The sequence below is a fragment of the Corapipo altera genome, unplaced genomic scaffold (genome assembly GCF_003945725.1).
Source record: "Corapipo altera isolate COAL_440 unplaced genomic scaffold, ASM394572v1 1b, whole genome shotgun sequence".
Taxonomy (NCBI): Eukaryota; Metazoa; Chordata; class Aves; order Passeriformes; family Pipridae; genus Corapipo; species Corapipo altera.
The window spans coordinates 594,958-610,012 of record NW_020884881.1 but is presented as its reverse complement, the minus strand read 5'-3'; the positions used below and the strand labels follow the sequence as shown (position 1 = coordinate 610,012).

The 15,055-nt window shown below is 38.6% G+C and overlaps 1 protein-coding gene and 1 long non-coding RNA gene across 6 annotated transcripts in view; one reads left to right on the top strand and one right to left on the bottom strand.

The window, feature by feature from the left end:
* The first annotated feature begins 2,059 nt into the window (after positions 1-2,059).
* LOC113945442 lies at positions 2,060-5,793 on the top strand. Its single transcript, XR_003527089.1, has 3 exons — positions 2,060-2,319; positions 3,840-4,759; positions 5,671-5,793. It is a non-coding gene; the product is annotated as an uncharacterized LOC113945442 (long non-coding RNA).
* PTPRZ1 (protein tyrosine phosphatase, receptor type Z1) overlaps positions 2,427-15,055 on the bottom strand; it is a 136,643-nt gene continuing 124,014 nt past the window's right edge. For 3 of the 5 annotated variants that reach the window (XM_027639561.1, XM_027639562.1, XM_027639564.1), the window contains 11 exons: positions 14,768-14,902; positions 13,571-13,734; positions 11,140-11,275; positions 10,057-10,203; positions 8,874-8,967; positions 8,488-8,561; positions 7,413-7,541; positions 6,231-6,377; positions 5,803-5,945; positions 5,085-5,220; positions 2,427-3,462 (listed from right to left, as the gene is read on the bottom strand). In XM_027639561.1, coding sequence (XP_027495362.1) covers positions 3,322-3,462; positions 5,085-5,220; positions 5,803-5,945; positions 6,231-6,377; positions 7,413-7,541; positions 8,488-8,561; positions 8,874-8,967; positions 10,057-10,203; positions 11,140-11,275; positions 13,571-13,734; positions 14,768-14,902 — 1,446 coding nt within the window. In that variant the 3' untranslated portion in view covers positions 2,427-3,321. Of the gene's footprint in view, positions 3,463-5,084; positions 5,221-5,802; positions 5,946-6,230; positions 6,378-7,412; positions 7,542-8,487; positions 8,562-8,873; positions 8,968-10,056; positions 10,204-11,139; positions 11,276-12,789; positions 12,874-13,570; positions 13,735-14,767; positions 14,903-15,055 lie in introns of all 5 variants that reach the window. The other 2 variants (XM_027639559.1, XM_027639560.1) reach the window with 1 other exon arrangement.

Here is a 15,055-nt window from a genome sequence, read left to right as displayed (position 1 = left end):
CTTTGTGCCTGAACACTGTGAAGAATGTGTATGTGTAATTCAACAGTCTTACAAAAATGTGTGTCATTTGGGACAATGCACCCATTCTGTACATTTTTAACTCTTGTCACCCCCCCCCAAACCCCACAAATATTATAAGACAATAATTCTAGATCCTATTCTTCAAAGGCATTTAACTCAGCTAGGGATACATCACATGTTTGCTTGCACTTAGGAGTCATATATCAGCCCTGTTCTTCCTGAACTTCAGAATTGGCAAATATGCAAGCATGCCAAGGACCACAGGAAAAAAAAAAGTTGTAAAATTTTTATATGTTATATTTTGAATAAAGATGTCCTGCCTTAGAAAAGTAGGTTCCCTCTGAGTTATTCCATGAACTAATTATGGCTTTGAACTAAAGAGATGAGTACTGCTATCTGCAGGCACATGGCTAGCACCCCTGACCTGAGGCTGAGCCACCTGCACAGATCCTGAGAAACTGCTGGGCATCAGAGGGGAAGCTGCTGGAGAGGCAAGAGCAAGCAGCTGGCAGGTTTTAAGAAGAATGACATGAAGTCTGGTGGCACCACACAGGTGGTTCATGGGGAGTTATGTGAGGGAAGGCCAAGCTCTGCTGGAGACATTCTGGAAAGAAAAGCTTGAAAGGCCAGAAATACTAGGGAACTGTTGGTAGTACCATGTATGGCTGAGATGATCTAAGTGGCAGCATCTGACATTACATATTTGGATATGGTTGTAAGAAAACTAAGACCCATGAAGGTAATTAGGTAAGAAGGTTGTTTATCTACAAAGAGATAGAGAAGGCTGAAGAAACAGAGGGATCAATGTGGATGGGGAAATAATAAGCATGGGAAAAAGGAGAGAAGAGGGTAAAAGGTGTTTGGATGTATGTGGACTAGTTACTGGGCAGTACTTTGCCCTGTGCCTGACCACTGCCCTCTGTCCTGTTTCCTTCTTAAGTTCTAGTCCTATTCTCTGTGTCATGAATTCTGTTTCTACCGTCCTCTGTGTGTGTATGCATGCGCGTCTCCCTGTGTGTGAGCGTGTGTGTGTGTTTGCACGTGTGTGTGCCCTGCATGGTCCCTGGCTGTGCCCACACAGGGACATTGGGCTGAGACAGGAGAATCGTTCTGCATGCAGCTCTGGGGGGTAGGAAAGGGGGAACCTCTGGGGTCCTGAGATCAATGTATTCAGCCACTCCATAACCTCTGGGACTGCACTGCTGTGGTTATAAAGAGAAGTGGTCAAGTGTAAAAGAGAATTTAAGCACATTAACATTGTACCACAGTTTTACCAAAAAACACCTATCTGTTACATGGACCAGACGACCTCCAGTGGTCCCATCCAACCTTAACCATCTCCGTGATTCTGTTATACGCTGTTTTGTCTACATGATTTTATTTATTTTTTAATAAAATAGGATGAGCATGAAAAAGTCTCTCTTACTGCTAGGTATTCTGTCATTCTGTGCCGTTCTGTCTCCTGGTCTAGCATCTTCGTTTCATGTATCAACAGTATGAGGATTTTTTAAAGTTTCTGCTGTTTAGATTTCTCTAAACTTAAATTTATTTTAGCTTTGTTGCAGCTTCACCTATCCTCAATCCTACACTGCTGAGGGGGTCTAGATCTATCTGCTGACATGCTGAGATCCTTCATACAACCCTAGTTTAGGAATCAGTCAACTAAAATCTCCAAGCCCACATCAGGCTCATCTTTTCCTATGCTTAGTTTTCATCTAAGATAGGGTCCATTAGTTTCTGTGGCATTCTACTCCAGAACAGTATCTCTGTTCCCAGTCTTTCTATGTAGCAACTGTATATACCAAAGTGAGAAAATAGTTCCTCTCACAGCCTGTGTTTGTTTTAAACAAATATGTTATTCTCCTCCAGCCTCCTCGGTGCTGCAACCTTCAGTACAATCACTATCTTTTCTGAGTTCAGAAGCTTACAGAAAATAATTGAGTGGCCAACTTGAAACATGTTTTGTTCTTTCAGTGACTACTTGCTCTATTGCTTCCCAGAGTTTGACTGTTGCCTTGCCAAAGGAGGCAGCAAAGAGCTCAGCAGCTGAATGAATGATCTGAAACAGTCAGCATGGAGAAGTCTTGGGAGAGGGCAGCCAAGGCAATCAGGAGGCCTGGGATAGCCCATTAACCTGTGAGTGACCAGACTGGGAGATGAGCAAGGAGAGGCCAAAGAAGGAGCTAATGTGGGCATTGAGGGTACAGGTGGGAGTGGAGCAGAGATTAAATAATATGAAAGTTTTCCGTAAGTGACTCCTGAACTTGCAGATTCCATGGGAAGTGCAGCCGCCTGCAGGTCAGTGATAAGTCCTTATTCTTGTAAGTAAAAGCTCTCCTACAGGACAGTGAAGACTGTGTGGAAGTATAGTGGACTGTACTGTACATGAAAGACCGCTCAGCACAGACTGTAATATTTATATTTATTTTTTGCAATGCCATAGGTAAAAACAATTTAACAATGCCAAATACAGTGTTATTCTCATAAAAACTTCTCATTTCAAAACAAGTGGTTTCTAGTTCCCACAAAAAGTTAAAATCACATGCAGCTATATGAAGGTAAATTGCTTAAGATGCACAATTATATATCAGAAGACTTTGTTAAAATAAAAACATACTGACTACAACTTTTTAACAAGGCAATTACACAGAACTAGAAAACTGACTCTGTAGTAAAATATAAAAATCTACAATTATAAATATAAATTTGGTCCATGGATCACTACAGAAGTAGCAGTATTTACAGTAAGTATCAGATTACTATTCTAAATGTCTAATTGAAGTCTTAAAATGTTGAATGTTATGTAGAACAGTATTTTATTTACATTCTACTATATTAAAAGTTATATTTCTAGCAAATGTAAATTGTTATAAATACAGCAAATAGATCAAATACTAAACCCATTGCATGTTTGTAATTGAGGATTCCCTAACATCTATAAATATGATAATTTTAAGTTAAAAGTAAAGCCAGATAAATCAAAAAACTAATACTGAAAAAATCATACCACAATTCAATTCTTAGAAACACTGTAAAAGTCAATCAAGTTAGTCCAGACATAACAATGTATTACAAGTAATCTTTCAAGAAAAGGCACACATTGTTAATGATAAGAGTTCCACAGTAAAGTTGTATGTAACAGAAAAGACTGTTGTTTTGAGCAACGGTTGGGATCTGATTATATATAGAGAGACTGCACAGATTTTCCCCACCCAAAGTATAAAACTGAAAATAATAATGGTAAACTACAGGTGTGACTGGTGTGATGTAGTGATGTGTATGTTTAATTTGATGTGTTAATTAAACTAAAGATTCTAAACTTTCAGCTGCGTTTCCATCGGGTAAAGCTGAGCCATTACTGTCCATAGATGCCGAAGGGTTTTCTTCTTGCCTTGTGCTGACAAGGCTGAGAATAGCTTTGTACAGAAACTGGTACTGTTCCTGGAGAAGAAAAGAGGATACAGTCAAAATTAATTAACAGCTGATGTATCAGTCACACATCTGTGCACATGGAGCACAACTGTGCTCCACAATTTATTATGTTACTTACTTAGCAGCTTTATTGATTTTATGACTAATGATTCCCCCGTACACGATGTAAAGCACAACATTAGGGAATACAGTACAGGTAGGGGAGAAAGCTGTATTTTTAAAGAAATATTATATGCTGAATCTGATCCTTGTTAAAGTCAGTTACAAATCTGGGGTAAGGATTAGGGCTACTGTTTGCCTGTTGGCTTTTTTTGTAATTTTTTTGTCATCTGAATTCTATCCAGGAAGATTTTTTTCTTTTCTTTTTTTCTTTTTGGTGCTTGCAGTTACTGTTCCTGTTTTTGAAGATCCTGCCAGGAATAAGAGGTAGAAAGACAGACAAGACTGTGAGAAGATTCATCAAGGAGGCCACTGTCAAGAAGGGGCAGAGGATCTCAGTTGGATGCATGGGAAATGGGGAGTGCCAGAAGCCAGCTGGACTGCAGTGTGGGCTGGGAATGAGGAAACAGTTGGGATGGTCTGTGCAGGGAGAGCAGGCACAGCAAAGGCTGTGCTGGCAGTGGATGCTCTGAAAGGGCAGACGAATATTTTGGATATATAAGGATAAAGAATTTCTGTGAGGGAAGGAGTGTGGAACAGTAAGTCAGACTAAATAGGGTGGGATTTGGGGTCTGAACTATTAGCTTGGGTTAAGAGATATGGGGTAGAAAGAGCCACACATTTGAAAATCTGCAGGAAGAGGATGGGAATCTGGAATCTAAGATAAAGGACCTAGGTATTTGCTCTAAGATCCTGGGGAAAGAGGAGTGAAATGTCCTGATGGTTCTTCTGAGGTCAAAAGAGTTCCACTTTCACTCCATTGTCTGCCAGTCTCCTCATTCTGGGCTACCCAGGCAGGGCAAGGTGTGGACACATTTGTCAATCCTGTGTTATGTTCTCTTTTTGCTGTCAAAAATTGGATAATGCTAACCCAAACATTTTACTCCTAAAGTGTTCTCCTTATTACACTCATTTGTAACTCTAGCAGTCGGGTGTGTAATGATATGACCAAAGAGGTGGGATTCATAATTTTTATTTCTGTGTAATTTTAATTTGTAGGACACTGCCTTAGCAAGTAATTCTTATTTACTATACTTTATACTTTTCACATTTTTTTTTCCTTCCTGCAGGAACAGTGACAATGGTGTCAAGTGACAATTCAACAGATCATGAAAGATCAAGGTCCATCCTGAAGTTGAAAACTAGGGTAACTACTTTAGGGTCTACCTGCAGCACAAATTTATTCCTGACAAATTAAAACCTTAGTTTACATGACATAATACAGATTTTATGATCATGGCAGCAGCTCTGCACATTTTGAATATCACCACTTTATAACCACAAAATAGGTTTTCACAGGAAATTCTTTGTTTTGGAATAGGCAGCAGGTCCACTACAGCACCTCTGCAAGACAGTTTTGAATAACCCATGCAGAAACTAAGATGTTAGTGGTTCAGTAATGTTGCTCTAAGATCTAGAGCTAATAATGTCACATATGGGAAAAAAATGCACACATTTTGCCTATTACTTACAATGTCTGTAAAGACTCCAGGCCTCATCAAATTTATCATCTTTGCTACATGGTAAACATCCACTGAATTCTCATTTTCCAGTTGATGCATCAGAGTTGTCAATGCACAGAAAGTTCCTGCTGTCACCCCTCCATGCCTTGTAAAGTAAAACAAAACAAAAATCTCTAGACACTGGATCAAGTTTTACAGCTGGAGAAAATACAAAATCCAGGGTAAACAGATAAGATGAATTTCTGTCATGTGATCTTTGCAATTTCTGAAATGGGTCTGCCCAGCAGTGGCTTAACAAAACTTTCATGGCACCTGGCCAGAACTTCTTAGAGTTATTTTTCTACAATCCCCTTCTAGCCAAATCTTGAAGGCCTTGGGTCCTTCAGTATTTCAACATTTCAGTATTTTTTGTCATTATTGAACAGTTGGAGAAGGGTAAGGTGCCTCATCTAAACAGCCTTATGTCTTTTAGTAAGAAAATGAGGTCCTGACTGATTTCCTTTCCAATGTTCTACCTGATAACTATCCAAAGTATGGCAATAATAAAATTGAAATGAAGTATGATACAATAAAAATGTTTCTCTTTTTGATGCAGCTGAAACAGAAGCAGCAGCACTGCTGTTAAGTGCAGACTTCATGCCTTGTTTCAGCAGCTTTCACTCTAAATGAGGTGAAATGATAGTTCTACAGAAAAACATCAAAACAAACAGAAAGCAGCAGTTCTTACTCATCATGTACAATCATGGGCCCATCACGGTTGGAAGTTTCCTCTTTGATGATGCTGATCAGTTCAAAAGTTTTACTAATAGGACTATCAGGATTTGGCCATTTTGGACACTGAAAATGCCTCACTTCAAGTACATAGTCATCCTAAACGAGAAAAAAACCCCCAAACACAAATCAATTTTGTAAACTATTGTCTTTATTCTTTTCCTTCACCCTGGTCCAGACTGGCTCCAGCCTCCAGATACAGAATCCCACTGCTGTGGAAGTTGGAATATGCTATTCCCCATGCGATCATATTACCTACAGAGGTTACTTCCCCCAGGGGTGTTTCTAGGGCATGGGTTTTTATCACTCATTTACCATAGAAAATGTAAAAAAATGTAGGCATTATCTTTAACAAATCAAGTTATATGTTTATGACAGTGTTACCTGTGTAGCTTCTAAAATAAAGTCTTGGATTATGAGCTTCTCCTCGTTAGACAGACACTTGTGTTCTTCAGCAATCATAGTGACTTTGAAAGTCTCACAGTTTATAGGCTCATCTTTGTTTGGCCAGTATACAAATTCATCTTCAGCCTCCAGAAAAAAAAAAAAAAAAAAAAAAAAGGAGACATAAAGATAAGTAATGTTGAGTTCTTAAAATACAAAATCCATCATAATAAATACTGTGTCATATATTATCAATCCAGCCAACTAGATTTAAACCGACAAATCAAAACTTGATCAGGATTACAATCATGGCAAGTGATGGTTTTCAGACATCTCTGTAGTGATCCTGACCAAAGACCACTGTACCCTGTGGATCCACATAGCAGTCAACTTGCTGTGCTACAATGTGCCATGCATCCAGCCTGGCCTTCAGGCTGTCCTGTGCTTTGTTGTGCAGTGCACAGGCCATGGCCACAGGATAAACTTAGCTGGTATATTGTAACATAGGAGCCTGCAGGCAGCACTTGAGTGGTCTTGGGATTATCTGAAAGTGCAGGCCGAAGTTCTCATAAGAGCATCCTTTCTGTTTGACAGCAGAAATGATGAAGAGAGTTGTTTTTTATTTAAGAAAATCCTGTAATAGTTTGAATGACCAAAATGGTCAGATGGATAGGGAAACCTCCCTGCGATGTGTCCTGTCTGCCTGTCAGATGTGTTTCAGGGAGGGTAGAGTAGGATTCCAGTCGAGGTGAATGCAGAGCTCAGAAAGACCACAGTTGTATGCTAGGTTGATACCGCTGCTCCCTGGTCAAGCTGGCAGGGCTTCAGTGCCCTTCCTGCACACTCTTCTGCATGAACTGCCACCCCAGGCCCTGTGTGCCCATGCTGCTGGCAGCGCTCCTGGCCACTCACTCTCCCCAGGGGCTTCTTTCATATATGAGGGAATGCTTGGCCACCATTGCTCCTGGCTCTCGTGCCAATCACAATCTGCCCAGATAAGGATCCCTAGATTTCCACTAGATTGTTTGGGGATTTTACACTCAGTTCAATATTGCTAATTTTTAATTGTTTTTTGTTTTTTTTTTCAAAATCCAAGTTGTTTTCTCATGTCTTGCATATTTCAAAATGGTAATACTAGTAAAATTCACGCATAAACCCATAACCATCAGCCACAAAACTCACCATATTCTGGCTATCAGGAAGCATGACTATTAGCTGGGCATTATGGTCCCATATCATTCTCCAGAAATCCTTGATAGTGTGTAGTAAGGGATGCTGGGTAATAATGAATTCATTACTTTGATAATAACCCTGAAAAAAAAAAAATCAACAGACTCAGAATTGATGCCCAACTATTAATGCTTAAAGGAAGCTTCTAGTGGACCAGAAGTCTAGAAAATACATTGCACAATTGTGTCTTCTTTGGTTTCCTGCAAATATTAGAAAAAAATAAAACTTCCATTGCAGTGTTTTCCACATGAAAGGAATAAATTCAATTACACTGAAATAATTTTTAAAACCTAAAAAAAAAATATAAAAGAAGGATAAAAGAGACAGAGGAGACTCGAATGGCCAACTCAGAGGAGCTGACTACCTGAAACAAATATAAGAATACATGAAAGATCTGCAAAAATTCCAAGCAGTTTCTTAATTTGTACAGATGTCTCAAATTAACTTCTTACCACAAAAGAGAGTTCCTTTGCATTAATGCACCTGATATAGGATCATGTACATATACCACTGCAGAGAGCTTTCCCATCTCTTTCCTGAATGTCCAGGAGGCATTAACTCCTCCTTCTCACCTAATGAAGGGCAAAATGTTGAAGAAAACCCAGAGAACAAAAGATAATGGAAAGCTGATGAGCTATGGTGTCTTGGGCTATGCTAGTTGCAAAGGCTCTGTAAGACGAGCAGGTAGGAAGGCAAATCACAGTACAGTCATTAAAAACTAACTTGTTAGTTAGTACTTTTAATTTATCTCACAAGATCCTTCCATAGGTGGCATTTAGCTTTACCAGGTTTTAAAACTATGATGGGATTTCTATTTCTACAGATTGTTAAAATGCAATGCACTTAACCAAACTTAAACCCAGTAATAATGGTAATAGTATTTCCTGGGGGAAGTAACTCTTTCAGGCGGAGTGAATAATGGAAGAAAGGAGCTTTCAAAATCAGGATTGTGCCATCCTAACTCAGACACATGGCAGCTCTGAAAACAGCTATGCATTATTTTTCACCAATATGTTAACTGACTTACCATAATATAGGAAGCATTGATGTAGTCTGTCCCTTCACCAGACAGTGATGAGATACCCACTCTAGATCTTTCCACTGTAAAAAAAAGTTATGAATTGGTAAGTATGTTGCAATGACTCTTATAACATTACAGCGATTATTTCACATATCTCACAGTGATGATAACACTAAGCTCCATCAATCTTCATCACTGAAATGCTATCCAGCCATCTATTTTGTTTTTCTATGTGTAATTCCTAAATCACTTCTTCATTATAAGTACTTTACAGAACATTGTTCCACACAAATGCAGATGTCTTCAGTTCTTGTTGAGGAAATTTTGAAGGTTTGACACACAAGGTTCATAAACATTTTGCCACCCAGAGAAGACAATTTGAACAAACTTACCAGGAATGATAGATGAAGTTCGGTTCTTTTCTCTGTTACACTGTTTGAGTGCAGTTGAATAATCACACTGCTGTGTGTTAGACTGGCTCAGTAGCTGAAACAATGAAATGTAAAAGAACTCAGGTAACTAGATAAAAGCCATTCTTTCACAAGTTGCACTAAAAAGAAGGGTGCACATATTGCAGGTTCAGTGTCTCTCTTAACTTTAGGTATTGTGATAAATAATTGTGATTCATGAAACAAATGGGTGATTACATCAAAATAAAACAAGCGGATTGTAAAACTTAATTACACCCCCATAAAGAAATAAAACAGACCCTTACAAGGTCAAGGGGTCCTAAAACCTCCCTACTATCCTAAGAATAAAATATGGTAGAACTTTAAATCTTTTAGGCGCCTGTTCATCCAAGAATGCATGAATTATGACCGGTTGTAAAGATAACCATTTAGCTTTAGCTGGAAGAAAACCCATATATTAAATACTTAGCAAAAAACTGTAAAATGTATATGTATATGATATAATTAATATGCATGAAGTAGCTAAGATAAATGCCAAATATACACTGTAGTAGGGGTGCAGATTTGGGAAACTTGTCCCCACTTCTGTCACCCAGCCGGCTGCTTGCTTTTACCATATAATAAACTCCTATTCAAAAACTTATAGAAACTTGAGACTTTGTTTATCACAGGTATCTAGTTATCTGGCTAAACTACTTAGAAAGTCATCAGAATTTTTTTCTTCACTGTTCTTAGCAGTTCAAATGACTCTTGAATCTTAGATCAATGAAAATGTCTTTGAAGGTGGAGTCTGTCTTTAACCAGTGATGTACACTGAGGGGAATACACTGATTGATCAATATAGCTCATGACATTATTGTTACAATGACATCGTTCCAGACTGTTGTTTTACCTTTAAGATCTTCCTGCAAAGGTACATAGTTAGATCTTCCAAAATCTACTTATTGGCCTTTTTTTTTTTGTAGATCCTTTGTTTAAGAGTAAGCAAATAATTCTTCTGTCACAACTGACTGCATGCATTTGTTAAATTAATCTGAATTTAGGTTCAGCAGCTAATGAAAGTTGTGTTCAGAAAGCTAATGGAAGTTGTGTTGAGATACCTACTTTTAAGTAATTCAGGCTTGCAAACATAAAGATTTTTGTGTTACTATCTCAGAGAGCTCACCTTGAATTGTTTCTCCAGTCTGGTCTTTCCTGTTGGTCCAGGTATCAAGAGAGCATTAACATAGGCGTGAATGTGGGTCTCAAGGACTTCTGTTTCTTTACTGAGTATTGCTTCAACCAATGCATCATGAATGAAGATGTATTGCTCCTAGGAAAGGGAAACCAAACTCATCATCATTTTCAGATTCCCCTGGTTACCTCTGGTTAAGCTGCCACTTCTGATGTGGTCAGTGTTTCTTCACAGGGGAGCTTTCTCAAATGTTATCCCCTAGAGTGATAACTGTCCCTTTGCAGTGACAGTACACATTTAAAAGCACAACTGACAATTACACTTGCAATATATATGTATACACATAATATATCATATTATTATACCAAATCCCCACCACCTGTGATATCTCATGTTAACAGAATAGAATTAAAAATGCAAGCATAGCCTTGAGTCAAATTTTCAAGCCAGTCCTACCCCTAGTTCCTATAGCTATCCTCTGTTTCCTCTCTCACATCCTTTGGAACAGGTGTCCTAGCTGTTGATTACCTTTTATTCTATTGAAAGGCACTGGGGAATCTAACCACCTATTCTTGAAACCTGAAGTAGACTTTCAAATGCCCTGCTGTTGCCCTTATTGTTTTCTCTTGTTCTTTCACTGTTCTGTATATAATCTTCAGTTTAAAGCATCTATAGATAATTTTCTGTCTAAAACAGCTTTTTTCCTATGTTTTATTCCCTAATATAAACTGTTTGATGAACACCTGACAATGGTGTTTCCTTAAAAATCTCCATGACAAAAATGCAAGTCCTGCCAAGAATGCACTACTTCAAGAAGCATGATTTATATAGACTTCTTTCTGAGTCCTTCCTAATAAACAGACAAGAACCAACAGATAGGTAATTTCTAGTGCATTGCTCTAAGCAAGCCTAGAAGGATGTTTCTATAAAACCATGGGAAACAAACGGGAAAATCCAGTCTGGTGACTGGTTGCCAGTCTGTCTGGTGGTACCAAAAAGAAGACTGCATCATCTCTCCTTCTGCAAACAGAAACAGTTTGTAATAATCTCACGCTATTTATATTTCATTCTTACCTCAGTCTGCACCAAGTAGTTCCTTTGGGTACGTATGTGCTTTAAGAATCCAAATATGTTGATTGTCCCTTCATGCTGAATTTGCTGCAGCATGCTGTCTAACACTATGTATGTGCCTGTCCTTCCAACGCCAGCACTACAAAACAAAAAAATAGTCTTGAGCCTGAAGTAAAACACTAATGAAAAGAACTGATCCCTACACATAGCTTTTTCAACAAACTGCTGCGTAGGGAAGATTTTCCTTTACAAATGAATTTATTTTGCTCTATAGATACTTTGTGAAACCTTCAAGGCTGATAATAATATTTTTCGCTGTGCAAGAATAGGTGTAAAGATAATTTTCTCAAATGATGTTTAAACTATTGGTTGAAATAGAATGAAGCGGTTTCCTCCAGGTCTGCAATTTTCAAGCTTCTGATATTCCTTAGGATACTTTGTCAAGTATACCTAGAAAGGGTGGCATATGTCAGCATTTGGGCACAGTTAATGTGCTCAAATTCTTCTATGCTGAAACCACAATTTAAAAGGAAAGTTGCACTATGCCTCCCATTACAAATAAAGGAGATTTCAAAGATCTGGACTGAAGAAAACCCCAGGGAATGGAAGAGCTGCTGAGTATATCTGTAAAAGGATAAAGCCTAAGTGCTCTCCAGATACAGCTAAGAGATGGCAAGCAATGGTTTAAAGTCTTCTTAAAAAGGTAAAATGGAAAAGAAAGGGTTAACAAACTTATTCCTGTTATGAACTCTGATTGATTTAGCATAAAACCAGCTGTATTGTAAGATTAAAACCCACCTTTTACTTTCATAAAATATCTGGGTAGGAAGTACAAGGTCAAGAGGTCAGTTTTTGTGATCTATTCATATGTGGGAATTAGTCAATTGTAATTCCCCTCTAAGTTATGAATGAGTGTTACATATACTGGTACACGTAACTTGAGAGCAGCACTGTGCTGAGTCTGCATGGTTCCTTACAGGTAGATCCAAGCTCACTCCATACATGCTAATTCAATCATCTCATTTCTTCCACAGATGCAGCACATAGCATAGGTAGGGTGAGCTCAAATTGCAGTACTGAACTGTCTAAATAAACATTATATGAAACTGGAAGGTCCAGGTTATTAATACACTATTAGGCACAAAGAAGATTACCAGATACCATTCGTACTTGTTATGAAAGACAAAACATGGAAAGCACCAAACATGAAAATAGCTAAAATAAGTTTAATGAAGCTCATCATCTGTGTCTTCAATAGAGCCTGTAAAGATAAATAAAAGTTACATTTCTAATATGAGATCACTCCTTTGAAATTCCATGTGCATGGGATCAGGTTAGCTAAAAGCTGTACAGACGGAGATAATTTACACCTATGACCCAGTGGAGAGGTCTGACTGAAGCCACACAACTTACCAATGTTCATTTTTTAAAAACTCAATTTAATTGACTCATAATGTATTGCTGATCTCTCAGCAATCTCAGACTTGACATTTTGGGCTATTCTGAATTTCACATGAAAAAGTAGGATGTAGATAGCAGCAGAACAACAAAATGTGGAATTTTCATTTTCCAAGCTAAAAACAGATTTCACTCAGATTAGATCATACCACAAATAAAATATCTTCATTTGCAGCATTTGTGAGGAGACTTTACCTGTTGGCTTCCTCAGAGTCAGCTCCAGAAGGACAGAATTCATGAGGAGGTTCTCTTTCCAAATGTTCCATCAAAGGTGAGGTACTACAGTGGAAAACCAGAACCTGCTTATATATTTTACAATAACCTGGTCCTTCACGGGCACTGTGAAGTCATTCCAGGACCTACAAACCCTTTTTAACCAATTCTCCCTGAGCTTCCAGTTTTAGTGAGCACTGACAGGACACCTGCCTGCACACTGCAGCACATGCAGACCTCAAACCATTCCCCAGAATGCTCCTCCAATGACTGCTACAGCCCAAAGTAATGTTAAAAACAGCAGAGTTGTAGTTCAGACAGGAATAGAGTGAGTCTTCTCTTGTGGACAGAGCTCCTCTTAGGATTACAGAGTATCCCTGCACCAAAGAAAGCATGAGCCAAAAGCATCCTAACAATGTATTTGCAGTAAGGTAACAATTTTTGGTATATATGTATCTGGTAAGCTTATAGCATTCAAGAGAGTAGTATAGAAATGTGCAAAAAAGTAAAAGCATTTTTGCAAAAAAAAAAAAAAAGAATACAGTGCAGAGCAGCCTCATCTTGTTTACAGAGATTTATAGAAGTAACACAGACAGTTGATTAGTTGGCCTTACCAAGGAGAAAAATATCAGCTAAGAAATTAATCTTATTCCATCAGGAACTGCTAAATGCAAGAAGTGAAATTTGCTTAGCCCACCACTGAAAAATTCTTTTTTTCTGCAAAACAAAAGTGGAGTGAACCTTACAGCAGTAAAAACCACACCTGCAATGAACCACAACAGGCCCGATGGCGTGGCGCTTTGCATGTGACGCCTTCCGCACAAAGGTGAGAACAGGCAATGTATATTCTGGAACACCCATGTCAGGCCACTGGGTATAATGGTACTGAGTTACTATACGTCCACTAGACCTCCCTTTCTGGGAACCCTGCAACAGAAAAATAATTCCATATGTAAGCAGCCCACATCGTCATAGTTTTATTTCCGTACCTGATAGTTGTTGAACTAGAACTGCCCCTATTTAGCTAAAAGCATGCCACCTGGCTCTGAATATTCCAGCTTTCAAAGAGAAGAGGAAGGGCTTATGCTTCTGTCCCATTAACTTGCCCACTGAGTGGAAAAATGACCTGTCACTGTCCTTAGAAAGCCACAGAGAAAGATTAAGAGCAATGGAGGGATAACAAATTACAGACACTCTTAAGAGTCACCAGCTCTTTCTGCCACTCTGCTCCTCTGTTGGCTGAACAGAAGGAATAGGATTCACTTCACCCAGCTTTAGTGATCTACAAGGCAAATAGCCTTGTGTAGGCTGCTTTTCTAAGCTCCTTCCCTCAATGGCAACTCAGAGGCAGGGATGCGTTCAGAAAGTACGTCATCTCATTCAAATATTGTTTCCTAAAATAGGTAGAATAAATTCATTGATAGTAAATGCTGCATGTTATGTATTAATTATACAGGGAAAGTGAGAGACTAAATGCCTCAGACATTTATGTGGCCAGAATAAATTCAGTTTTCAGAATCCCCCTCAAAGTAACCAACATCACACTGCTGAGCTGAGAGCATGCTGATTCTGATTACAGTAAAACAAGGTCTGGATTCACCTGTCCTTAAAAAGGCAAATGGAGAGCTGAGGTAGATAATTCAACTCATACAAGATTTTCTTCCAGCTGCTCTCTTGCTGCAAATGTATCATCCTGCTCACTAGGCAGACAAAGTCCACATCAGCTCTACAGTGCTTTTTCCCTGATGGTCCTACATCACACTAGTACTACAGGCCAGTGTCTTTTCAGTTTGTTGATCTGTTCAAATTAATTGAAGTGGACAAGCAACTTGGCTAGCTGAGACCTACAGAACTTGGCTTTACATATACAGCAGAAAAGAGCTGCCAACTTCCTTAAAAAGATTCTGAGCATCTTTTAACATTTCCTTTTGCCCACTTGTGTTTTCGGAATGCCACAAACCTTTTTGATTTTGGTGTTTCTAAGAGTAAAATTCCTCACAGTGTAATAGGCAAGTACATGAACACTCTTCTGAGTAACCAAGAAGTTCCCATATTCTTCACTACCTTCGGCAGGCCAGTACTGGTCACATTTTCTCTGTTAGAAAGCAAATGAAAACCAGAGAAGAAGAAAACAAAATGTCAAACTAGTAAACTGAAATGTTCCAATTTAAGTCAAGCATAGTCAAGCACAAAACCATATAGGGACTCTCAATATACCCAGTTTATAATAGACACAATCTTCTGTACA